Below are 27,986 nucleotides of genomic sequence, written 5' to 3'. Positions count from 1 at the left end.
TTGCATTTATAACATTGTATAGGGTATATTTTAAGTATTTTGTTGACCCTGTTATACACGTAAGTGGACTGAGCAATATATTGTCTTCTAGCAAAGGCTGTACGAATTTTGCATGAGGGAACTATTATATCCTTTCTTCTTCGACTGGTTGGTTATTGACATAAGTTACAGATTTGTGACTGCAAAACGAGATTATTATAGAGAGAAATATGCAGTAACAATATATCGATTAAAAATGGTAAAATAGTTAAATTAGTCATTAATTATTGTTAAGTATAAACAGTAGGTACAACGTGTGAATTAACTTGTTGATAGTACGCTAGTATGTAGTTAGTATGAAAGTTACTACATCTTTGGCACTGCTAATAATATTTACTGGCCCATCTCGACAGACGACAACCTAATAAAGTTATTAAAATACACATAGACAGTAATTAAAATATTAGTAAATATATGATTTTAGATTAACATGGTTACTTCTATTACAAAAACTATTCATAAACGGGATTTTTACCATGTTTTTTATTTTCATTTTGCGGAGCTCGATATTTCGACATTTACTGCGAATGTCTTATTCATGAGACTGCAGTCTCGTGAACAAGATGCAAATAAAAAATATGGTAAATATCCCGTTTATGAATAGTTTTAGTAATGGGTATATAAGCTTTTCCAATAATGACGCTTTAATTTTTTTTTTTTTTATAATGAATTTTTATTCGTTGGGTTTTAAAACAGATTAAAAATTAGTAAAAACTTTGTATTCCGGATTTAATATTATTTCATTTAAATTAAAATATATATATATATATTGTAATTGTCTGTGTAAATTTTGAATTTAACTTCAAGTAGTGTCTCTACGGTAGGTAATACCGATATAGTCAGGTTCCTGTATGAAAGACATTCAAGATTACCTAATAATAACTTGTTTCACTTAAGCAGTCTTATAGAGGAAAGGTGATGTTGTTTAAAATGAAACTAATTCATAATTCTAAGACATTTTGAAGTTGTATATCTTCCAATACACAATAAAACATTGAGCAAGATTGCAATTTTATCCGTGATCCAAGTTGCAGTTGATACTTCTATTGTAATGTGTGCAGGAGCTACGTGCTAAAAAGGCTGTAACTACAAATGCGTCTAATGCGAAACTTCGTTATCTTTAAATAAAGATGAATTGATGAACAATCGGATTGCACTTCCTGTTATGACGGCGTCTGCGAGGGTGGAACTGCGAACCGCGTGGGATTGTTTACTTCAATAGTAATGATTTTACGTCTTATCTCATCAAGGCCGGTGTGAACGACGCAGTTCACAAAGGATCCTAGTATACATAATCAGTACGCGATATACATAAAGCGCGTTTTTATGGAAACTGGTGGGTAGACTAGTTCACAGCTTAAGTAATCATTAACAACGGACTGCTAATAAACTATCATAATATTATCTGAGCTGCCTAGTTTATTATTTAAAACGCAATTTTAAACATAATAGATTTTGTGATCCTGAAACTAAACTTTTTAATTTGTACATTTTTTAATATCATATCAAAAATCGACCGTTCCAGCGGGGATCAAACCTGCATCTCGGACTGACCGGTTCGGTGCACTAGCCAATTAAGGTCGCTTAGACCCCTACAACTCAGGGGTATGAAAAATAGATGTTGTTCGATTCTCAGACCTACCCGATATGCACACAAAATTTTATGAGAATCGGTCAAGCCGTTTCGGAGGAGTTTAACTACAAACACCCCGACACGAGAATTTTATTTTATTTTTTATTTTATTGTTAAGGAACACAAACAGTTAAAAATAAACACATACAATTAAAGTTACAAACATAATACATAAACCAAAACTGTGTCCACAAATAAGTTTAACACGATCAGCTTTCGCCAAAACTAAAAGCAAGAATACATTTGTTAAATAAATTAAAAATCAACATTAGCATTTAAAAACTAAATTAAGGCTACAACTACAGGCAAAGGAAGAAACATTATGAAACAACTATACAAAGAATTAAAAATTAAAAAATCAAAAAATTAAAAATTATAAATATTAAAAATTAAAAATTAAAGGCCAGACATCACCAAGATTTGTTGCAAGTCAATTCTCTAACCCTACTCTTATAAGAATTAAGTGAGCACCAGAACTGGTCAATTGTTTTAAAATGTATATTATATGATGAAGTTGCACGTGGAATGAATGTGTTGCCACCATACTTGGTTTTGGTCTTAGGTATATGGTACGACTCCTTTGATCGAGCACTAATACGTGGACATTTTATATCAATGTTACGTAATAAAAAGGGAGAATCAATATAATTATTAATAATTTTATATAAAAAGCACTGATCCCTTTCTAATCGGCGAACATACAATGGTTGAATAGGATGAGAAGTCAAGTCAGCTTTTAAAAGAAATTTACTCCTGCGATCCAGATGTTTCAAAAATTTTTTGTTTATTTTTTCGATCTTATTAATATATTTTTTATATTGGGGATTCCAAACCACTGAAGCATATTCAAGTATAGGTAGCACAAATGATCTATATAAGAGTATGTAAGTCGAGACAAACATGAATTCTCGAGATACTCTCAGAATGAAACCTAACATTCGGTAGGCCTTATTAACTATATACTCTATGTGAAACTCGAAAGATAGCCGTGAATCAATGTATACACCCAGATCCTTGACAACGGAAACCCTTTCTACAAATTCATTATTTAATTGATATTTAAAAATTATTGGTTGTCGTTTCCTAGTAAAGGTAATAACATGACATTTCTTTACATTTAATTTAAGACTATTTGAATCACAATACAGACAAATATTGTCCAAATCTTGTTGCAAGAGTAAACAGTCCTTTTGGGATTTTATAATTGAAAAAATTTTCATGTCATCCAATATATAATAAGTATTAGATTGTTCCCTTCTCTGTTATTTGTATGAAACGCTTTCCATAACGAACTATTATGAAAAGGAAACTAATTTGACGGAAACTAATTGGACATGCTTTATTTGATATTTTGGTATATTTTTGTAGAAATATACACAAGAGCTTTTTAAAAAAATAGTAGGTATTTTTTTTATATCTATTCTTAAGATCGTTTTCAGTTAAACGCGTATATTTTAAGAAAATATTTTTTTTTTTTTTACGTTAACATTGAAGTTAATCCAGTTTTAATTACACAGGTCCACAAGAAATCGCAACAATTGAAGAAAAGCTATAATGACACAGTTCACACAATGCAGGACTCATTCTACTTTTTTTTGCTAAAAAGCCCTTAAAAAATATTTAATAAAAAATCAATAGTAATGAATTCATTATTAGAAAATGTTAAAAAATTAGAACGTAAAAGGTAAAAGGTACTTTTTTAACCCATGGCCCTATATATATTATGTATAGACCCTATGTATTATGAAGTATTAAGTAACGTGATAAGTTGATGAAACAGTCGAAACAAATTCAACTGCCTTGCACCGCCTGGCGCATACCAACCACAAATAGCATGATACACATCTTCTTCTTATAACTGAATATCGATTTCAATATGTTGATGATAATGGTTAGTATCGATTGCACCGTTATTCAGTGATAAAACTTTATAAAATTATGCAAAAAAAATGTATAAAAAAAATAATTGAAACGCCTTTTGTACTTAAATAGCAATTTTGTAGAAAAGAAATTTTATCTCTATTTTTAATAATGGTAACTATAATGTACTAGTAAATTTTTCATAATATGTAGATGTATGTGTGGCTACTAGAAATCACAAATAATTACATGATAATTATAATATCTGGAACCGTCGCTTTGTTATCTATGTATAGGTATGTAAGAGTAACAATAATGAATTGGTAACTGATAGGGCACAGCAGGAATTTCCTGCTGAAAATATGGAGCAGCCCGACTGGGGTAGTACCTCGACCTTACAGAAGATCACAGCAAAATAATACTGTTTTCAAGCAGTATTGTGTTCCTGTTGGTGAGTAAGGTGACCAGAGCTCCTTGGGGGATTGGGGATTGGGTCGGCAACGCGCTTGCGATGCTTCTGGTGTTGCAGGTGTCTATAAGCTACGGTAATCGCTTACCATCAGGTGAGCCGTACGCTTGTTTGCCGACCTAGTGACATAAACAAAAACACAGATGAATTTTTTTTGAGGAAGTTAATAAAATATATGGCAAATTAACGTTTGCGGGGTCAGCTAGTATATTATAAAATATTACATATAATGTGTAATGTATTTATATATGTAATATTTCTAAATATATTTATCAAAAAAAAAGTATTTGATTATGTCAGCTGGCTGTTACCAACATTACACAAGCACAACCATAGGAACTGCATACGACTGTGTGTATGTATGTTATAAGATATTTATATTTATTATATATTGATATTAATGGCATTGCACATTAAAATAGGACCTGAAACTATTTTTTTTTGTTCGCAGTCGAAACACTTGGACCTTGGAGTAACAGTGCTAAAAAAAATTTAAATGAGATAACTCCTCGCCTTATTGCCTCCACCGGTGACAAGACTAGGGCTGGTGCATTTTTTGCTCAGATAATCGGCATAGCGATTCAACTGGGAAATGCTGCCAGCATTCTTGGCACAATTCCACGCGGACATGATTTATACCAAAACTATCTGTAAATATTTAGTTCTTAAGTTGTGAATTGTAAATATGTATAATTTTTAATAAACTATTGTTATTTTTTTTTATATAATATAATAAGTCTGAGGGCTAAAGAAAATAATATGACCAATGTTTAATTATAAAAATGTAGTAAAATTAAATTTAATTTATAATAATATGATTATAAATTAAAAAAAAAATAAAATAAGAAAGTATTAAAATTGAAATCCCCGAACGAACTTTGACAATAAAATATACCTACTAGACAGCTCAGTGTTGCTAACTTGGGAGATTTTCCCCTAAATTTGAGGATATTTTGCAAATAGCGGGAAAATTTTAGGGGATAAATTTTTTAGGGTATTTTTTTGGAAATTTTTAATTCGTCACAACATAATATATTTTAATATAAAAAAGTAATAGAAAAATAACAATCCCTCAATTACCAATTTTTAAAAAAACATGTTCAATAAATATACTAAAACAAAGTATACATAATTGTGTTTGCAGGCAAACGAAGAAAAACCGACTTCAATTATATCGACAAGTAAAACATCATAGGTATACGAAAAAATTGTCAAGTAAATACGCATTATCAAAGATTACTCAAAAAGTTGTAATCAGATCTCGATGAAACATAAGTGTACCACACGATAAACATCGGCTTTCCATTAAATTAAAAATCATTAAAATCGTTACACCCAGTAAAAAGTTATGCGGATTTTCGAGAGTTCCCCTCGATTTCTCTAGGATCCCATTATCAGATCCTGGTTTCCTTATCACGTTACTAAACTAGAGATATCTCCTTTCCAACAAAAAAAGAATTATCAAAATCGGTTCATAAATGACGGAGTTATCCCCGAACATACATTAAAAAAAAAACAAACAAAATATTATATACGGTCGAATTGAATAACCTCCTCCTTTTTTTGAAGTCGGTTAAAAAATAATTTGTATACTTTGCTTTAAGACCTTTTAAAAATAAAAAGTAATAAAAATAATAACCTGACAGAGTTTCAAATAATTTCAATGTAAGGTTTAGGGGGTTTTGTTTTTAATTTAGGGACTTTTGTTATAAGACATAGGACCAGTGTTACCAACCCTATTGTTTTTAATAGTAGATTTGCTGTTTTTACATTGATGCCCCTGTTTTCTGTTTCATTCCAATTTTTTACTCTTTTTCAATTATTGTTACCTCTATCTATTACACTATGTAATATGTTTTGATGACCACTAAACAATAATAAACAATGATACTAAATGGCAGTATTTACTCTTGTCGGGATTCGAGAGAATTCCTCGACCAATCTTATGTGATTGACATTCATGTTTTATACGCGGGGAAATCATGTCCAAACTTTGTACAAAATTAACCAAAACGTATTTTTCGGATATTTTAAAACGTTTCAAGCATTCACAAATGTTAAACCTTTGTGTGAATTGCTAAAGAAACTTTTGGGTTTACTTGCAGCGCCACTGTATAAAGATTATTTTCTTCTATAAATATTATGAAAACTTAATTTATGCATCAAAATATCTACCGTAAGGTCATACACATTAAATCTTCAAATGAGTAGCAAACAGTAAAATCCGAAATAATTGATCGCTACTCATTTGAAGGCACACAAAGGCACATAAAGAAATTTAACAACAATGTGTATGATTTTAAGAAGAAAAGTGTCTGAAAATACTAAAGATGAAGCAATTGAGGATGAAAGTGGAAAATAATGTTACTTTAACAATGTATGTGAGTCCTGATGACTAATAAAAGTAGGTAATTATTTTAATTATACCTACTGTTTTCTCCTGTTTTTTTATTGGTGATCTGCTGTTTTTTTGTTTCTTCGGGTTGGCAGCACAGCATAGGACAAAGTTTTTCAGGAGTTGGGAACATTGAGACAGCTGCTCATATTTGTCAAAAACACCGCGTAAAGTATGGACGTAGTTTAGAACTTCAACCCTTAGTAATAAGTATTAAATATAAGTTTGTAGTTCGTTATAATTTAAATCCATCCAGCAACCATGTTTGCTAAACCGTATAAATTAAAATCCAACAATACCCTAAAAAATTCTGAAAAGTATGTATATTTTTTTCTTTTTGGTTGCATTTCATTAGAAAAGTAAGTGGGACTTCTCTTATTTTCCAGGAAACAGCTTGCACAGCGTATTCAGAATGAATTTCCAAAAGCTACAGAGGAAAAGGTTAAAGATTTGGTGCCAGTTAAATCGAATAGTAGTTGTATGAAACTGACTCTACATTCAGGTGATACTGTCGGTGTCTACGTGGTGAACGGAGTTCCAACAATGATTGATCTCGGAGAGAAGTTGGTACCGACCGTTTATGCACTGTGGAAAGCAGTAGACTTGGTTCCTACTATTAGTGTAAATTCTCTGGTGCTAAGTAAGGTAATATAATTTTTATTGTATACTAAAAAGGTGGCAAACAAATGCTGGTCCTCCTAACTGTAAGCAGATACCATAACCTATCTAGTCTAGAACACAAGGAACATTGCAAACACATTTCCCCTTTTGCTTAAGCTTGAAATCGCATTTTAAAATATCTTAATAAATTACCTGCTACGTTTGAGTTGTTGATTTCATTGAAAGCAAACTGAAGAACTTGAATTACCGCAACGAGTCTCTGAATTGCGGAACGAACAAGATATTAGATCTTTTTTATATATGACTAGGTTGGCAATCTACCTGATAATAAACTTACTGTAACTCATAGAGGCCTGCAACACTAGACATTGGAATCATGTCACCAGAATGCATGCATATCCAAAACCCTCTCCAAAAGTTCAGGCTATCTCACTCACCACAGGAACCCAATACTATTTAAGAGCAGTATTATTTAGTACCTTCTGTGAGGTCGAGGTACTTACACATGTCTTACTAAGATATCCTGCTGAGCCCTACCTCAGCTAACTCTGTCTATGGTTAATATTATTTTAATTAAAATACACTCTTTCTTAACAATATTTTTTTAACTACGCAATGGGACAAAGAAACAAAATTTCAAAACTAAAAAATTTAAAATCATATCTGATCACTTATTGTTTACTTATGTCAACTTCCAGATATTGTTTAATTAGATGATGTGACTTGTATACATATATAATGTTTTTCTACAACTCTATATATAAGTAATTTTCCTTATAGAAATAATTGGTCCCTAAACTTATTTTTTCAGGTCCAAGGTGGTGCCCCATTATATGCCCCAGGAGTTCTAACAGATCCCTCAAGGTTTCCACATTTTCCTCGCGGGGCAGTGATAGCTGTTTGTACCAGTGATAATGGAGCTGCGGGGATTGTCGGCCGTGCTGTTATATCCTCTGGTGATTTACTCGCTACTTCTATGTACGTAATTACGTAAATTATATTTCTAAATCTTAAGTAAGAGATTTGATTTTAGTTAGTAAGTCATTTCAAAGCGAAGTGTTAAAAAACTTCTCAAAGACTGACAATCAAAGTTACAATTATTGAAGATTAACATGAAACAACTAGATATTATAAAAACATTTGGAAAGTACAAAAGTGCACGACTCCATGCACTCTTTTTAAAACTATTGTTTCCAGCTTATACCTAGAAGCGCCCTCTAGTAGCTTGTTTAGGAGCTAATGATCAACTATACAAAAATAAAATAAAAATTGTTTATTTTGTCAATTAGTTTTTTTGCTTTATTTAACTATTATCTGTAAATCCAAAATGTTGATTCCCAACATAATATTTATTTAAGAGCCATTTCACAAAAATCGGTAACAATCTGCGAAATTGTAATATTTTGACGTAGTTAATCTCAGTGTTGGATGCAATAATGTAATTTATATTCTTGAAATATAATAGAGCAACCTTTGTTGTAGTCCATAGTCAGATCAGAATTTTGATTTATATTATGTGTATAAAATTATTAACCTTTTCATCAGCCTCCTCCCTGGGTAAACGGTCGCAATGTATACTTTGAAGTCCTACTTTTCAATAACCTCTACGTTGAAACCATTTTAAAAAAATATCATAATATGTGGAATATAATTTTGTTGTCCACTATCATAGATTTTTATTCCATTTGTATCTCTATTAAACGATAAAAAAATTTAAAGTTACGAATATTTTCCAAATAAGTACAATTTTAAAAGCGATATTTCTCTTAGAAAACTAAGAAATTTTAACGAACTATCTTCATCAAAGTAAACTTACATCATTAAGGAATACAAAAAAAAATAATTAAAAGATGTAATTATTTTTAATACATTTTATATTAAATAATAAAAAGATAGTATATATTGCCACGCATCAAGCCCGGTAAATCAGTCGAGCGCTAGCGCTCTTCTATATTACATTACTTGGTCTATGAGCGCTCTTAGAGGTAAGGTCCACGCCAAATTCTGCGCAGCCGTCTCTTTCGCTCACACGCGCCAAGCGCCTGTTGTTATAGCGGATAAAACGCATTTGATACTTTCATAATAAAATATAAATAAAATAAACATATTACGAAAATGACTGTAAAATAATATAATGATAATTTCTGTAAACAAATGTATAATTTAATTTTCTTTTCTCACACTATCAATACAAATAGGCATTTCAATCTGTTTGTCTTGTTATTTGTTAATTAATATGTTTGTCGGTGTCGATGTCATTAAATGCTTTTTTATTCATATCGTAAATATTAGATTCATTCGTAAACTGAAAAAACTAAATCAATTTAAAAAAATTGTTTCATAAAATTGATTTTTTTAATTTTATTTTAAATTAATGACTGTTGTTATATAACATACTTGAAATTTTTAACAAATTAATTATGTAAAAAACATTTTATACCATAGTTATAATTTTTATTATACATCAGAAAATGATCACGATGGTCTTTTGGTTGTCACACTATACGTACTAGCACAAAGATCGCGCGGCTCGTACGACTCGCGCGATGCGACCAAATTTACCTAAACTTGCAGAGCGTAAAATTGTGAAATGGCTCTTAATTGATTTTTTTTTTTTTTACTATAATAGTATCCAAAAAATTTAAATAATATTTAATTTATAGTTTTATGTGTATTCTGTATAATAGTGTGTATTTTATAGCATACTAGATTTTACCCGCAGCATCGCTCGCATAAAATATTTTTTATACAATTATATCCTATGTTACTACTAATACCTCCAAGAATGTGCGTGCAAAGTTTCATGACGATCGGTTCAGTAGTTTTCGCGTGAAAGCGTAACAAACAAACTTACATTCACATTTATATATTAATAACTGAGGTAGAGCACAACAGGAAATTTCCTGCTCAAAATAATGAGCAGCCCGACTGGGGTAATACCTCTCCTTACAGATATCACAACTAAATAATACTGTTTTCAAGCACTGCTGTGTTCCTGTTGTTGAGTAAGGTGACCAGAGCTCGTGGGGGTAAAATAATAATTAGTAATAATGGGGATAGGGTCGGCAACGCGCTTGCGATGCTTCTGGTGTTGCAGGCATCTTTGAGCTACGGTAATCACTTACCATCAAGATGAATCGTACGGTTGTTTGCGGACCTTGTTGTATAAAAAAAAAGATATTATTAGGAATTAATCCGTTGTTATAAAAATATAGAGTCCTTATATATAGAGTATATATAAATATATAGAGTAAACTCTATCCTTATTTTTCATTTTGTGAAGCTAAAGCACAGCTATCTCGGAGGCGTGCAAAATGTTATGTTATAAGTAGTGATGTGCCAGATCGTCAAAAATGTATATCTGCGGATAAGGATCCGGATACTGATATTTAGTGTAAAGATCCGAGAATACGAATACGGATACAGATATTTATTTTCTCACTCAATCGCTGTCGACACGTGACCTTGAAACGATAGTTGACGTCACGCCCGCCGCAACGACGGGCAGTGTTTTTTTTTAAAAAGCTTTTTCAATAAAAAAGTTTTTTGTTTTTCATTTTCTTATATTTATAAAAGTAATTCCATAACTTTCTTTGTGTAATAGCGATCTCTTATGATAGTTGATTTAGTATCTTTCAGTTATATACTATTATGGTATGATAACGAAAAACGTAAATGGTAAACGTTTCAAGAAATAAAAAATACTCTGAATGGATTTTTTTTTTTAATTAACTTAATCACAATTTATTATGGCACATTTTATCCTGTCAATTGAATTTGAAAACTAATAAATCTGTAAAAGATCCGTGAGAAAAGTGACGGGTACGGGCCTTATTTATTGCGCGGGAGAAATGAGTTGCTATATTTATGCTCTACATTTTAATATTTAAAATAAATAAGTTATTATATTAATATATTGAAATCGACAGTTACAAATTTTTCAACATAATATTCCAGGGGAGTGTGTCTAGAAACCTACCATGTCCTAGGTGACCTTCTATGTAAAGATAGCAAGTTTACAAAACTTGAAAGACCTAAACTAAATCCAATCTGTTACAATGTGACCGAGGCCATCACCGCTGATTTAAGCCAGGTATAAATATTGATTTTATTACCATTATCAAGTTTTGTTGCTGATATATCTATACAAATAAATAAAATTGGAGTGTCTGTTTGTAATGTTACAATAACCGCTTTTTACTAAATGCATATGTATACGCGGTACATATATCAAAATAACATTTTTTACAATTTTTGTCTCTCTGTCTGTCTGTTTCGGCTAATCTCTTAAACGGCTGGACCGATAATGACGGGAATTTCACTTGCTAACTGATGTGATAAAAAGTAACTTAGGCTACTTTTATTTTAGAATTTTTTTTATTTTATAACTCTGCGAACTGAACAATAACTTTTTGTTCAATTCCACGCGGACGGAGTCGCGGGCACGGCTAGTCATTTATAATTTTATATTATATAGCCTGTCCTATATCTATTGTATGTAATTGATTTTCTATATTATTACTGTATTTCAGTGAGACACTTGGCTGCATTTCATCTAGAAATTCGTATTAGATGAGTTACTTTTTAATAATTAAAGGTGTACAATTGTTTAACAATAACTGTATAATTCTTAGTTACAAATTCAAGCAGTCAAAGAGGAATGGCCGAGTCTAGTAAAAGAAGAGACAGCAGTTGTAAACCAACCGACAGTAATTCCTGACTCTAACCAAGAATCACAACCAGAACCCGTGGAACAAGAAGATCAAAATCTTAATGACTCTGTATCTACAGGTAATATTTATGCGGAACTACATATTACCTGTGATTTTGAATTAATTCTAAAGTTCTGTCAAATTAATTGAGATTGTTATTACTCCTGTGCTATGAACCCATATAGAGTTCAGACTTTAAAGGAATTTCCTAATGTGTGGGTAACACAAAAATAAAATCGTACAAAATTTAAAGGTAACGCTAAACTTGTATAGTATATATATATATCAATCCTTTTGGTTATTTGTGTAATATTACGTCTTGCTTTATACCTTTTGATATGTGTTATATAAAATATGTAACATTTGATGAGCATTTTATATCACTCTACTAAATCTGCTGCACTATAGCAGTGGCTTTTTCAGAAAAATGTTACACATATATTGCCACTAAAACAAAACAATCTTCAAAACATAACACATAATATAACGAGCCAAAACTCATTGCTCTTCAAAAGTGCAATCAAAATTGCTTTAAAAATACTTGAATTATCATTTTTTAAGTTAAAACTATACAAGTACTACATCCTAGAATGTATTTTTTTAAATAGGAGGTTTAGTCACACAGTGACCACGTCACCTCCACCGTTCTTATCTAAATCACAATGTCTCTCTAAATATATTAGGACTAATTTATAAACATTTAATGTGATTACATTCATGGTATTTAGTCCGGCATGAAAATGGTTTATTTCTACTTGCAGAATTGTCAGATGACGATGATAGAATACCAACGGACATGGACGGCTTGCTCCGCTGGTGCCTGCTATCATTTCTCAAGCACGAGGGCAAGAACCTTGAACTGCCACTTAAGACCAACTTACTGTATAAGTGAGTTCTAATCGTTTTGAAACCTTAAAAGAAAGGCCTTTAAAAACGAAACTTTTTTTTAAACCCCACTAGGATTATCTTCATTCATTCAGATTAATGGCTTTCAAACAGTGCCAAACTAGCACAGATGATTTCGCTAATGTCACGTAGAACTAGGATTATCTCCTCCTTTATACTGCCACTGACATTTAAGTAAACTTAAGATTATTTCACATTCTGTATACCGACTTTTGTTGTAGGGATATTAATATTTTTTGTCAAGTGCTGGACAAAGCAACGTTTTCAGAACAGACTAAAATATTCTTTACATTTGACTTATATGAAACAAATTATTATAATTATCTAAGAATATTTTAACGTTTTTACCATGAAAACTAACACATGTTTGTGTATCGTAATTAAATTGAATATAAATAATTTTCAGAAATCATCTAATGGCATACTGTCCACCAGATAGAACACTGGATGTAAAAAAATCAACTTACAAGAAAATGGGAAAGTTCCTTGAGGCCATGGAAAGGGTAATAATATTGTCACACTACCTTTTGATTAATAAATTAAATGTTATGTCATTAAGATTTGAAATCCCACAGCTTTCCAGTTTGCATATTTACATTAGTTCATGTATAGAGCCACTTTACCAATGCAAGACCATTGATGGGCAAAGTAAATATGGTTGTGTCATTATATTGTCTTAATAACACAGCTATTACATCCCATCTATTATTTCGGTTCAACTGGAAAACAAAATAGGTGTTGGAGATTTTTCTTAATATTATTTATACTAGGGGTTTTCATTAATATATATTATAAGGACAATTATGAAATATGACAAGGAATGGAGGGTGTGCAATATTGAGTTATCACATGTAATATTCTGAAATTTTCAATTTACTTTGAACAAAAAGTATATGTGATTTTTGGGTATGGGGTTAGTCTAAAATAGTAGATTCCACTTTTTCGAGGATATATATTTATTTGCTTTCTTTAATATACTCATCAACCACGTAAATAGTTTGTAAAAGATCATTAAACAACCACTAATAAGTTCATAAAGGGAATCTCGCCGATAACTTATACAAAACTAAGAAAATCCGTGGGAACATTTTTTTCGCTCACTTCAGCCTGTTGTATCCACCTGCTAGCATAGGCCCCATTCCCTCTCTTCTTTTCATCATATTTTATTTCAAATCCGCATCCGCTAAAATATGAATGCGGATGTGAATATTCGCAACAACCCTAGTCCTCGAATACTTACTGCTATGATAAACGTATGTATTTTCAAGGAAGGCCTAATCGGCGTCCGCGAGGTGGAGAAGGGCGTGTCGGCGCTCGTGTCGCTGCAGCCGGCGCACCCGCTGCTGCGCGCGCACCGCGCCCCGCCCCCCGCGCGCCCCGACTCCGCCCCCCAAAGCGACGCCCCGCCCACCGCCCCGCCCGCCGTGCGCGAGCTGTACTGCGTCACCGCGCATGTCGCCGAACTGTTCGCGCCGCTCAAGTGCGTTCACTCTGGTATTCGATACTTGCAAAAAAAAGAGTGTGCTTTAGACAACACGACTGAAGTAAATCTTCTTTAGCTCCATCTAACTTATATGTCCCTCTCAACTTTTGTTCGCCTAGCCCAATCACACTTTCCGTAACGCTCTTGTCACGCATTCACCAGCTTACTCCCCAAGTCAAGCGTGCGTAAAGAACTTTTACCTCAAATTTTTTTAACGAAAAGTATTTGAATTGCGCCCGCTACTTCCCCGCGACAAGCGCCCCACCCACCGTGCATGGTGTAGCTGTACTACATAACCACACACGTGACTAATCTGTTCGTACCGCTCAAGTCCATTCACCCTTCATTCAGTCTGTAAATTCCAATCTAGAGATAGGCTTTTTTATCCATGTAGGAGTAGAGTCCTATTCTCCACGAGGATCGGGTGTCTATGTTCATAACAAGAGAAACAGTCAGGAGTCACACACAAGGGCAGATATCCAGATCGGAAACATATTTATGCAAATACAAATATCCATGCTGAGCAAAATCGGAGAGGAAAATAAATAATACATAAATATCATATAACATACACATATGGTCGTTTGTTCCTATGGTAAGCAACTTAATGCTTGTGTTACAGGTAACAGCTGACTGTTATCTGATATATTAAATTCTCGTGTCGCGGTGTTTGTAGTTAAACTTCTCTGAAATGGCTTGACCAATTCTCATGAAATTTTGTCAACATCTATTTTTCATCCCCCTAAGTTATACGAGGGGGGGGGGAAGTTTAGGGGGTTTATAACATGTATGGTAAAACAAGGTTTGCGGGGTCAGCTAGTATATATATATAATCCGCAACCCGCGGCACTGTAAGCAGGGCCCTCCAAACTGCGCCTTCGAGCTAGTGCAATGTCCGCAGGAAGGGCGCGGCGCTGTCGGCCGGCGAGGTGCGCGGCGCGCTGCAGCGGCTGGCGGCGGAGCGCGGGCTGAGCGCGCGCGGCGCCGTGGCGCTGGACGAGCCGCTGGCCAGGCTCACGGGCCGCCAGCCGCAGGTACTCTCACATACAAACTGGAGCGCGGGCTGAGCGCGCGCTGGACGAGCCGCTGGCCAGGCTCACGGGCCGCCAGCCGCAGGTACTCTCACATACAAACTGGAGCGCGGGCTGAGCGCGCGCTGGACGAGCCGCTGGCCAGGCTCACGGGCCGCCAGCCGCAGGTACTCTCACATACAAACTGGAGCGCGGGCTGAGCGCGCGCTGGACGAGCCGCTGGCCAGGCTCACGGGCCGCCAGCCGCAGGTACTCTCACATACAAACTGGAGCGCGGGCTGAGCGCGCGCTGGACGAGCCGCTGGCCAGGCTCACGGGCCGCCAGCCGCAGGTACTCTCACATACAAACTGGAGCGCGGGCTGAGCGCGCGCGGCGCCGTGGCGCTGGACGAGCCGCTGGCCCGGCTCACGGGCCGCCAGCCGCAGGTACTCTCACATACAAACTGGAGCGCGGGCTGAGCGCGCGCTGGACGAGCCGCTGGCCAGGCTCACGGGCCGCCAGCCGCAGGTACTCTCACATACAAACTGGAGCGCGGGCTGAGCGCGCGCTGGACGAGCCGCTGGCCAGGCTCACGGGCCGCCAGCCGCAGGTACTCTCACATACAAACTGGAGCGCGGGCTGAGCGCGCGCGGCGCCGTGGCGCTGGACGAGCCGCTGGCCCGGCTCACGGGCCGCCAGCCGCAGGTACTCTCACATACAAACTGGAGCGCGGGCTGAGCGCGCGCTGGACGAGCCGCTGGCCAGGCTCACGGGCCGCCAGCCGCAGGTACTCTCACATACAAACTGGAGCGCGGGCTGAGCGCGCGCTGGACGAGCCGCTGGCCCGGCTCACGGGCCGCCAGCCGCAGGTACTCTCACATACAAACTGGAGCGCGGGCTGAGCGCGCGCTGGACGAGCCGCTGGCCAGGCTCACGGGCCGCCAGCCGCAGGTACTCTCACATACAAACTGGAGCGCGGGCTGAGCGCGCGTGGCGCCGTGGCGCTGGACGAGCCGCTGGCCCGGCTCACGGGCCGCCAGCCGCAGGTACTCTCACATACAAACTGGAGCGCGGGCTGAGCGCGCGCTGGACGAGCCGCTGGCCAGGCTCACGGGCCGCCAGCCGCAGGTACTCTCACATACAAACTGGAGCGCGGGCTGAGCGCGCGCTGGACGAGCCGCTGGCCCGGCTCACGGGCCGCCAGCCGCAGGTACTCTCACATACAAACTGGAGCGCGGGCTGAGCGCGCGCGGCGCCGTGGCGCTGGACGAGCCGCTGGCCCGGCTCACGGGCCGCCAGCCGCAGGTACTCTCACATACAAACTGGAGCGCGGGCTGAGCGCGCGCTGGACGAGCCGCTGGCCAGGCTCACGGGCCGCCAGCCGCAGGTACTCTCACATACAAACTGGAGCGCGGGCTGAGCGCGCGCTGGACGAGCCGCTGGCCAGGCTCACGGGCCGCCAGCCGCAGGTACTCTCACATACAAACTGGAGCGCGGGCTGAGCGCGCGCTGGACGAGCCGCTGGCCAGGCTCACGGGCCGCCAGCCGCAGGTACTCTCACATACAAACTGGAGCGCGGGCTGAGCGCGCGCTGGACGAGCCGCTGGCCAGGCTCACGGGCCGCCAGCCGCAGGTACTCTCACATACAAACTGGAGCGCGGGCTGAGCGCGCGCTGGACGAGCCGCTGGCCAGGCTCACGGGCCGCCAGCCGCAGGTACTCTCACATACAAACTGGAGCGCGGGCTGAGCGCGCGCTGGACGAGCCGCTGGCCAGGCTCACGGGCCGCCAGCCGCAGGTACTCTCACATACAAACTGGAGCGCGGGCTGAGCGCGCGCTGGACGAGCCGCTGGCCAGGCTCACGGGCCGCCAGCCGCAGGTACTCTCACATACAAACTGGAGCGCGGGCTGAGCGCGCGCTGGACGAGCCGCTGGCCAGGCTCACGGGCCGCCAGCCGCAGGTACTCTCACATACAAACTGGAGCGCGGGCTGAGCGCGCGCTGGACGAGCCGCTGGCCAGGCTCACGGGCCGCCAGCCGCAGGTACTCTCACATACAAACTGGAGCGCGGGCTGAGCGCGCGCTGGACGAGCCGCTGGCCAGGCTCACGGGCCGCCAGCCGCAGGTACTCTCACATACAAACTGGAGCGCGGGCTGAGCGCGCGCGGCGCCGTGGCGCTGGACGAGCCGCTGGCCCGGCTCACGGGCCGCCAGCCGCAGGTACTCTCACATACAAACTGGAGCGCGGGCTGAGCGCGCGCTGGACGAGCCGCTGGCCAGGCTCACGGGCCGCCAGCCGCAGGTACTCTCACATACAAACTGGAGCGCGGGCTGAGCGCGCGCTGGACGAGCCGCTGGCCAGGCTCACGGGCCGCCAGCCGCAGGTACTCTCACATACAAACTGGAGCGCGGGCTGAGCGCGCGCTGGACGAGCCGCTGGCCAGGCTCACGGGCCGCCAGCCGCAGGTACTCTCACATACAAACTGGAGCGCGGGCTGAGCGCGCGCTGGACGAGCCGCTGGCCAGGCTCACGGGCCGCCAGCCGCAGGTACTCTCACATACAAACTGGAGCGCGGGCTGAGCGCGCGCGGCGCCGTGGCGCTGGACGAGCCGCTGGCCCGGCTCACGGGCCGCCAGCCGCAGGTACTCTCACATACAAACTGGAGCGCGGGCTGAGCGCGCGCGGCGCCGTGGCGCTGGACGAGCCGCTGGCCCGGCTCACGGGCCGCCAGCCGCAGGTACTCAGAAATCTTAACCCGCCATTTTTATGAGTCCGCCCCATCTAATTTACTGTAACGTCACGTTTCGAGTTACTCTCAGCAAGCCCTTTCATTTGATACCCATATTGTAGGAGTGCATTAAAAATGACTACTCCGCCATTTTGGGCGTCATGTTGAATTTAGAATGATGTCAATAGAATCAATAGAATGATGCTATTTTATAATTAAAACTCAATACTAGGAGCTGATAAAATGGGAGGAGTTAATATCATCAGTGCTCGGTCGTATGACGCCCAGCACCGAGATGCGCTACGCAGACGGAACAGTGAAACTTATCAAGTCGCGACTCGAACCCGTAAAGATGCAGGTGGCTACGAGGAGTGGGAACAAAAAGGTAATTGATTGTTTTTGATATTTTGTAAAGCCTTTGATACTAATAATTTTTCGACATGGACTGTTACACTTATAACCATGTACTTCTATTCCCAATAAATTATATTTATAGAAAGTTAGTTATAAAAAATAGTTAGAAATAAGTAAACACTATCAATTTTATTCTGAAGATTTAAAATTTTAAGGGTTTAATGATGAATGAAAGACATATTCTGCTACATACAGCCAGTCACAAGTGTGTCCTTTGTCCGCAGGTGACGCTGGTGTCCAACCTGGAGTCGTTCGGCTTCGACCTGGCGGCGCTAGCGCACGCGTGCCAAGTGCGCGTGGGCGCGTCGTGCGGCGTCACGCGCACCGCCGCCGCGCGCGCCGACCAGCTCATGCTGCAGGGCGACCAGGTACACACGACTCACACCTGTGCCTCACTACACCACAAACATAACCAAAATTCACTTCTTACTAGTATACTTTTGAAGTAAAACTTCATGCACGCATGACTTGGAGATAAGCTGGTGAATGTGTGATGAGTGTTACGAAGTGAGGTAATTATGTACAATCGAGGAGTGTACATAATTACCTCACTTAGTAATTTAACCGTAACCTATCTAACTTAAGAAGTACAACGTTTAACGACAGTTTCGTTTAACAAAAAAAAAAAAAAAAAAATAACCCTAACCTAACTTAAAAAGTACAACGTTTAACGACAGTTTCGTTATACAAAAAAAAAAAAAATAACCCTAACCTATCCATACACTCCTCGATTGTACATATCCCGAAGTGAGATTGGGCGAAGCGAATAGAAGTTGAGAGGGTGATATAAGTTAGAGAAGATTGAAAGAGAGAGAGTTACGTTTCGTATATTACTGTAGGGTCAACAAAAGCAGTTTTACTTCAGTTGTGTGGTCTAAAGTACGCGTATTTTTTTCATTTGAATATCTAATAATAATTGTAAAAATACTAAAATGTTGTATTTATTTCATATAAATTACTATTATACACAACAGCAAAATTGATTGTAAGAATGTATAAGTAGAAAAGATGGTTTTATTGCTGAAAAGTTATCAACAAACTGCAACTTTGAGAAGAGATAGTATTGTGTAGGTGTACAAATTGAGTTATTACAACATGCTAAGAACCTTTCAGTTTCCTTAAGATACATATTATAAACATATAACATATACATAAGAGCTCTTTTTATTTTTTCAGACACATTTTGTGGCAAAATTGCTAATAGAAGAGTATGGTCTGCCCAAGAAGTTTTTGGAGGGCGCTGACAAAGCATTGAACAAGAAAAAGTAAATGAAAAAAGTGTAACACAGGCAGTGTTGATTATATTAAGTGTTATCAAATAAAATTGACCAGTTTTTCTTAACTAATTACTTTTTTTTATTAATCCCCTTAATATTACATGTTTATTTTATAATTATCTTCATAAAAATTTCATAGTATGGCAACACATTTTATGGAATAATTAATTTATAACATTTTGATATACATATTGGTAAACTTATATCTATACAATCTGATCAAAAAACAAGTCATAAAAGTACAATCAAACTTTTCCTTAAAAACTAAATTATTATAAACAATAAAGATGGAAGACGAAAGACTAAGAAATTATTTTCATTAAATGTTTTCAAGTTTTAAGCCACATCAATATATTCATACTTTCCAATATGTACATATGCTTTTAATTCTTACACAAATGATAATTATTTTTTTATAAAATTGTCATAATACTATAAAAATATATTGTATAAACAATATTTGATAATCTCGCTATACTAAATTAGGGTGGGTTGGTGTCCGTATTATTATTCTTATATACAAAAATAAAACAATATAAATCACAAAATTTGTTCGTTACACATCAGTGGAACAAGTATTGAAGGAAGCATGCTACTAATTAAAATAAACCACAACCAAAAAACTTACCTAATGCAAAGTTAATTAACTTCTTAATAAACTAAAACGATTGCATATAATTCACTTACTCCTAAATCTTTTACAGTAAAAGAGTGTAAATATAAAGCTGTCAAACTTTCGTAGAAGTCTTAAATTTAAAAGGAGTCTTGAATGGTAGCAAAGACTTTCTCTTGGATTTCTTAAGTTCTGGTGGGATAGTAGGAGTCTGCGTGTAGGCTGTTTTATCATTTAAATTATTTTTCACACTCTTATCACTGTCACACACCTTGTGACAGTCTGAGCTCCACATGCTTCGGGAACTGCTTCCTGAAGTTTTAGACATATTTGATCCCTTGGAAGATAGGCTACTTTTAGATGGCGTCTTTCTCATGGTGCTGTTTGTTATATCAGAAAACACTTTACTGCAGAACTTGGCTTGCTTCGAAGGAGAAGATGATCCTTGGTTCATTGCAGCTCTCTTTTCCGATGTTAACTTTTCCAAGTCCAAGTACTTGAATTTAGATATATCATTAAGTACTTTCTGCCCCTGCTTTGGAACTTGATACCCTTCACTGTCCACATTCTCCAACTCGTAAAATGTTAGAGTTACACTTTCGTCACTTTCAACAAATGGATTAGTTGAACCAAAATGAACTTTCTTAGTAGAGACATCAGGAAATATATTTCTCACAGGCATGTTGTGTTTAGTAATTTTTGCAGCTGTAACTATGATGCTACCGTCCCCATTATCTGCTGATAATGAGCTGTCCAGATCTTCATAAGCATAGCTCTTCCGTCTCCCCCTTGTCTTCACTGAGCTAGACCTCCTCTGTCGCCGACGAGACACCCAGTTGTTCTTTACTTCCTCACTCACTTGGTTAAACACTGGAGGTAGAGTTATACCATTACTTTTACTAGTACATGACTCTCTAGTATCATCCGTACAAACAACTTTAGTCATTGGACTGTTAACTATTTCTTTAGATAGTAAATTTCTTTCTCTCTTGTTCAAAGACTCCTCCCTCTCCCTGAGTGCTATGAGACGAGACATCCATTGCTGACTTAATGTCTCCTCCGACACCATTTGTGGACGACTGTACACTTCTAGTGCTTCACTGTAAGGTTTTCTACATCTTGGCACATAGCCTGGCAGCTCTAGAGCCAGCGCAGCAATAGTAGGAGATATTGGCTCTCGAGTACATTTATTGTCATCATCTTTCTCAAACAACCATTCAGGCTGAACGTTGCAATAAATAGGGCTATCAAAAGCATTGAAATGAGTCCTTGGAGCCGGTTCAATAATTCTACCCTGCTCCACTGCCTTCTCTGAGTCACACTTGTTTGCTCCTGATGATGACAGAGGGTCTTTCGCTGAGACAAGGATCTCTGACAAAAGTTTTGGACACGTCAAAGTTTCTGTATTTGCAAGGATAGTAGGATGATAGAGAACAACATCTGGACGTATATTGGCATTCCTTAGATCAGTTATGAAACTTAAAACGTCTCTCAAGTCGTCGCTGTAGTGAAATTCTTTGATTTTATCATCACTAGCGCCAGGGAGGTAAAACAAAATGCGTAACAGTTCCCCGACTTGTTGCACGAGGCTCGAGGAAACGGGAGTTTCTCCATACAGCTCGAAACAGTTGATGCGTAACTCGCCATTCTGCCCCACAAAAATCGACTCCGTCGTTATGCATTTTTTCAGAGCTACAAAATTAAAATCTTCTACGACCTTACACGAACGGGCAAGCTCCAGCAACAGGTACCAGATGAATCCTTCGGAAAAATGCTTATCGGTGGCCTTGCAAAGAGCGATCAATTCATGTATGCTCTGCCAAGAATTGTACTCGAGAACAAAGTAAAGTGTTTTCGTCAGTCCATGGAGTATCGTGTCGTAGTAACGTAGGAAGTTGCCAGATAGTTCTTTACATAATATTTTCACTTCATTAACAACGTTTTGTATTTGTTCGTCAGAGAACGTAGAGCAATTATACGCCTTCCACGCAAATATGCTATTCGTGACCTTGTGCCTTACTTTATAAAATGTGCCACCGCAGAGTACGTCAAGAACTTGATAGTCCTTTAATTTTTCCGTCATTTCTGTAGTTTTACGAATAATATTGTAAAATTTTCACATTTTGTAACCGAAACAAAGCCAGCTAACTTTTGAAAATGAACGACCGTTGAAAGTATAGGGATGCCCGCGAAAAACATCGACTTGTAGTGACGTCTATAGACATAAGTTCCAACAATAATCGAAATTAAATTATTAAAATAAATTGTAATTTTAATAAATGAGGAAACTAGAATAATGTGTAATTTATTACAACTATTTTGATTTAAATGTATTGATTTAAAATTTAAATCGAATGGGAGGCGATTACTTAAATACTATCCAATCATACGGATTTAATATTTTATAATTTGTACAATACGTTACAGTAACAAAACGAGGTAACATCGAAATAAAAGCTTTTCTTTCAAACTCTTACTATTATAGCGAGTCATTATATTTAGTATTTATCATATTTCTACTAAGGAAAATTATCGTCTTCTATCTCCTACATAATTTGTATTTTATAGAAACAAAACCGTAGAAGACAAAGTTTGACGATAAGTAAGAGGTCATACATTAATCACTTGATGTTTTTTAGCATCTTTTTAACCCCCTTACCTTCCACCCCACGGGTAATAAAATATAATTTTATATATTGGGATATTTAAGGAGGTTTTAGAGTCCACCCCATATCCAAAAATCACGTATATTCTGTGAAAATGTGGAATTGATGAATATTATTTTTAAATACACATATTATTTTTAATACATTTGATTAAATTAAAAAGTGTCTATGTATGTGTGCAATTTAAACGCGGCAGAAGTGAAACTTCTGAAAAGTCGTAGGAAGATAGATTGATATATCGACGATGATCACGGTCTCGTAAAAAAAGTCAGAAGTGCCCTGCAAAACGTGTCACTTAGGCGTTTTTAGCAGTAATGCAGCATTTTTAACTTTCTAATATACATTTATGCGTTTCTTTCTTTATCGTGACGCATTTTAGTTTCATCGAGTTTCAAATTACAATGATTCTAAACCTTAGAGCAACACGGAGTTTGCTCTATGTTCTAAACAAGTTTGACTTCTATAATTTTTAGAATGACATCAGGGTTGCTGTGTTTGTGTTTTTTATGTGTTTTTTTGGCATAGAAATCACACGTCCAATGGAAAATAAATACCCATAATCTCTCAACATAACTTACCTTGTGATATTTGCTGATGTCTGCCAATCTTTTTTACCCGACTGCCAAGGAAGGGTTATGTTTTTCGCGCGTATCTTGTATGTATGTTTGTATGTAATATTCTTTACTACCTCATATTTCCAGAACCACTGAACGGATTTACATAATTGAGGTATCGTTATGTTCGTCTTAGCTGCCCAAGTGTTCTTAGATAGGTGACATTTAAAAAAATCAAACATGGCGGCTGCGCGAAGCCATTGTAGTTAATGAAAAAAAAAATTTTTCTCGAATACTACAATATGGGTATCAAATTGAAGGGCACAATACAAGGATTTTAAAAAGGTATATCATGATTATTATTACCGTAATACGGCCGTAAGTCGGAGGCATGAAATTGAAGGATAAGTCAAATCATTCTCTCTTTGTGCATGTCTCCGACTGCATGTTATCTACGACGTTGCATAAAGTTTCGAAGGACTACCGTATTAATATATTTTAAATGTACAGCACAAAATGTTTGATATTGTTTCCATTTATTTTAATTTAATGGATCGAAATAAAAACGACCAAACAAAATGTTTTTATAAACGACATTACATTAAAAACCTCTAAAACTATCAGTGTACCTCTACTATATTATGCATGTATTATACATATAAACTTTCCTCTGGGATCACTTTATTTATTAAAGAAAACCGCATCAAAATATGTTGCGTAGTTTTAAAGATCTAAACATACAGACAGCGGGAAGCGACTTTGTTTTATACTATGTAATGATATAGCATATTAATTGATTCTTTTCAACTCCATTTACTTGTTCTTTTGTATTAAAAAGACCATCATTAATTTAAACACGATACCAATATAAAGGAGGAAAAAGTGTCCCTTTGCCTCTATTTTCAAAACATTGTGTTTTAGGTAATTAGACAGCCTTTTCCCAAATACAAATTTTCCCAAATACTATGCCGCATAATAATTTAATTGCATTCAGCCTGTAACATCCCGCTGCGGGGCAAAGGTCTTTCTATATGTAAAAAAAGCATTGGACCATAATCCGCTACGGATTGGCGGATATGTTCCCTACTATGAGTAACGATTGCAAAGAACTGTCGGTTTGACATGCTCTCCGAGGCACGGTAGGGTAACCCACTCGGACAGACATCCATGATCTAAACCAGAAAAAAATATTTGTACAAATACAAATATCCATTCTGAGTGGGAATCGAACCCACAAACGGTCGGTATTATAGGTGACTACTTGCACCACTAGACCCGAGCTATGATAATACAAATTTTTTAAATTTAATGTTACTTGCCTATTACTAGAATTATTAAACAACAAAATTCATTTCATAACGGAATTATAATCTCAGGCGCACTGCCGTCAGAGCCTCAACTTTTGGGGTAACATGATGAATAAGTTTCATTATCGAGCATTTTAATACACGTGAACGTAGTGTAAAAAGTGAAAATTATATTATTTAATAGATCGTCTATCTCCACTTTTTATACGTTTTATTTTAAATTTATGTGTTGTATTTTAAGGCAAGGTAAGTAAATGATTTATTTATTTATTTATTTATAATACTCGTCAAGAGTATAGCAAGATTAACATTTTTTTTTATATCACTAGGTCCGAAAACAAGCGTACGGCTCACCTAAGGTAAGCCTACCTACACGTACACGTACACCTACGGTAAGCGATTACCGTAGCTTATAGACGCCTGCGACACCAAAAGCATCGCAAGCGCTTTGCCGACCCAATCCCCAATCCCCCCCAGGAGCTCTGGTCACCATACTCACCAACAGGAACACAATACTGGTTGAAAACAGTATTATTTAGCTGTGATCTTCTGTAAGGTCGAGGTATTTCCCCAGTCGGGCTGCTCCATATTTTGAGCAGAAAATTCCTGCTGTGCCCTACCTCAGTTAACATATAAATAATATAACAATCATTCAAAAACATAATTTAAGTTATTGATCCCTTCAGGATAAATGTATAACCGATGACTTATCACTACACTGGTAGACAAGCAATTGGCTAATACACCTGCGGTCCCGAATTCCATCCCCGCTTGTATAAAATATTTTTTTAGGTGTTGTATAATTATGATCCTGGACATTTGACTGCTGGGACACAGGATTCACTTTTTAACTAAAGTCCGACGAATTTGAAGCTTTGTTTATATCAGATGAACTTATAAACTATCAATGATTGTCGTCAGTCATATAGTCTTTTCATTCAATTATATATAAATATTATAATTTTAATTAATCGCGTAAAGGACGCAATAGTGACTAGAAATGTGTCTCTGTGTATCGATAATGATTATTCAAGCAGCATCACTAGTGTCAAATTTTAAAATCGATAGCTTACCATAAGCAAAAGAATAACTCATCATAGACAATAACATCTATATAATAAAGACGGTTAAATTAAATCGTATGACGTTTCGTTTATTATTAAAAATTCAAACTGTTGTTGTTTCAGTGAAAGCGGACATAAAAGTAGTTTCAGCAAGGACTATAGTACTCTCTACCGAGAGAGTTTCAGTTTGCATTGGAATCACAGAGTACTTTGTATGTTTAGGAGAATTGGAGTTTACTCACGGTATACGTATAGTATTTATTGGTAAACCAATATAGAAAAATTGAGAACGAAATAATTATATTTTATAATTTTTTTTTTTTTTTTTAGTTTGATTCGAAACAATTTAAACGATTTAATTTTATTAAGTCAAATATGCTGTGTTCTTTATATTTGATTGTTAAGAGTGTTTGATTCAAAACAATTTAAACGGTTTAATTTTATTAAGTCTCATATGCTGTGTTCTTTATATTTGATTGTTAAGAGTGTTTCGGTGAGTCAAAGTATAAAATGTTTATCTATAACTTTCAATGTTAGCATTATTTTATGTAAGTCATCCCTCTTAAATATATAGTATATTTTATGAGCTTTAACTTCATACATGTATGATTAAACCAGGATTTGTTCGTCAGAATAAATTAATTATAATTGTGAAGAATAAAAAAAAATAATAATAATCTTTAGTATGTTTAGATAATCTGCACTTGGGAATCTTTCTGTTTTTAAACACAAAGCTTTCCTATGTAGCTGACCACACGTTACAGGAAAAAGAAAAAACAACGGTTAAAATTAAAAATGTTTATTCGTGAGTATAAGCGTGTATGCGGCACAGCTGACTAGCGGTTTCCAATTTTCATATCACATGATTCCTTTCTTTATTAACACTTTTCAATATAAAGCCAATCAATTTGTTATTATAAATACATAAATAAACAATGTTCTCTGTTACGTACAATACTAATTGTTTCAATACTTTATACAACAATAGATCTCATACAATCATTTCATTTAAAACAAACTAAAATTTAAATAACATATAAATTAATATCTCATATTTGAGAAGTGAATTTCTTGGTATTCAAAAAGTATTGTGCGAACATAAGCCCTACTTATTCTATGTCTATATACTTTTTAAATACCTACAGTAAAACGATTATTTACATTATATTTGTATATAAGAATCATTGACTAGAAACCGTGTCGGAAATAAATATATAATAAATCCAATAATGATTTTTATAAGTAGAGGAACATGATCACTGCTAACATTAACACTCGCAACTATGCTTGGAATGGACAGTTTCCATCTTTGGTAACACCTTTGAACATAATCTTGAATCATAATTTTGACTCTACTTTGAAATCATTGGTATCACTTGAAAAACGCTTTTTCACATCTGACACCAATAATATTTTATTAGTTTTTACATTCAGTGAGAGCAAGTCGCAGGCAAAGCCCGGACCGCGGCTACAACTATGAGCTATCTAGTATCACTTGCTTCAAACCTACACAGTGAATGAAGCCAAAAATAAAATTTAATAAAAACAACAATGGTAAAATATACTCATACAAAAACAAATGACAACCTAAATTGGACTAAAGGGCCGAAACTCAGGTTGAAAACATTTCGGACGCTAATTAATTATAAATACATAATAATACCTCGACGTACATTATTTCATATCCGCCACGCGTCGGCGTGAAACAATAAATTCGATAAAAAAGCGACAACGCGGACACCGAAAATTAACATAATTGAGATCATTGTCATGTTACATCGCACACTGGAATTTGTGACGGTAAGATATATTACACTGGAGCTATTTACACGTGCGCTTCCGGAGGACTGGCGATCTTCACACGAAGTAAACCGTCCCGGCATTGCACTCTGACTGACCAGCAGTGTATCAAAGCGTAATAAGCGATGTCGTACTCCTAATATCATCGTAACCGTATAAAAATATTGTAATACAACTTCATCGACATCCTCGACTGCATTGCCACCTCATAAAGTAAGAACTAAAGACTGCGCTTGCTCGGATGCGTAGTTTCGAACGAATCGTGAACAATTTTCTGGTGGGAAGTTCCTCCCGTCTCACACGATGGAAATAACGAAGCGAGGTTGACCCACGACAGTCGCTCCTCCTATAACCGCTAATGTACAACAAGGCGACGTATTGATCAGCAGTGGGCCCGGGCCCGCCCGCCCTACCGCCCTACCGCCCGCCCGCC

At 37.3% G+C, this 27,986-nt stretch overlaps 2 protein-coding genes across 2 annotated transcripts; one reads left to right on the top strand and one right to left on the bottom strand.

The window, feature by feature from the left end:
* Positions 1-6,549: 6,549 nt before the first annotated feature.
* Positions 6,550-19,618, top strand: LOC123662865 (eukaryotic translation initiation factor 2D). The gene is made up of 12 exons (XM_045597650.1): positions 6,550-6,713; positions 6,783-7,041; positions 7,829-7,995; positions 10,975-11,110; positions 11,652-11,808; positions 12,491-12,617; positions 13,042-13,138; positions 13,904-14,115; positions 15,020-15,152; positions 18,091-18,243; positions 18,497-18,640; positions 19,449-19,618. The coding sequence occupies exons 1-12, from the start codon at positions 6,658-6,660 to the stop codon at positions 19,539-19,541; spliced, it is 1,734 nt and encodes a 577-aa protein (XP_045453606.1). The 5' UTR covers positions 6,550-6,657; the 3' UTR covers positions 19,542-19,618.
* Positions 19,605-22,245, bottom strand: LOC123662864 (probable serine/threonine-protein kinase nek2). Its single transcript, XM_045597649.1, has one exon. The coding sequence runs from the start codon at positions 22,243-22,245 to the stop codon at positions 20,278-20,280; it is 1,968 nt and encodes a 655-aa protein (XP_045453605.1). The 3' UTR covers positions 19,605-20,277.
* Positions 22,246-27,986: the final 5,741 nt, after the last annotated feature.

Source organism: Melitaea cinxia, chromosome 19, assembly GCF_905220565.1.
Source record: "Melitaea cinxia chromosome 19, ilMelCinx1.1, whole genome shotgun sequence".
NCBI classification, from domain to species: Eukaryota; Metazoa; Arthropoda; class Insecta; order Lepidoptera; family Nymphalidae; genus Melitaea; species Melitaea cinxia.
This window is presented reverse-complemented; position numbering and strand designations above follow the sequence as displayed.

Coding starts and splice junctions, on each gene's coding strand:
- LOC123662865 (XM_045597650.1), top strand. CDS start 6,658: ATGTTTGCTAAACCGTATAAATTAAAATCCAACAATACCCTAAAAAAT. Junction 11,809..12,490: donor TAATGACTCTGTATCTACAG/GTAATATTTATG, acceptor TTCTACTTGCAG/AATTGTCAGATGACGATGAT. Junction 18,641..19,448: donor TCATGCTGCAGGGCGACCAG/GTACACACGACT, acceptor TTATTTTTTCAG/ACACATTTTGTGGCAAAATT.
- LOC123662864 (XM_045597649.1), bottom strand. CDS start 22,245: ATGACGGAAAAATTAAAGGACTATCAAGTTCTTGACGTACTCTGCGGT.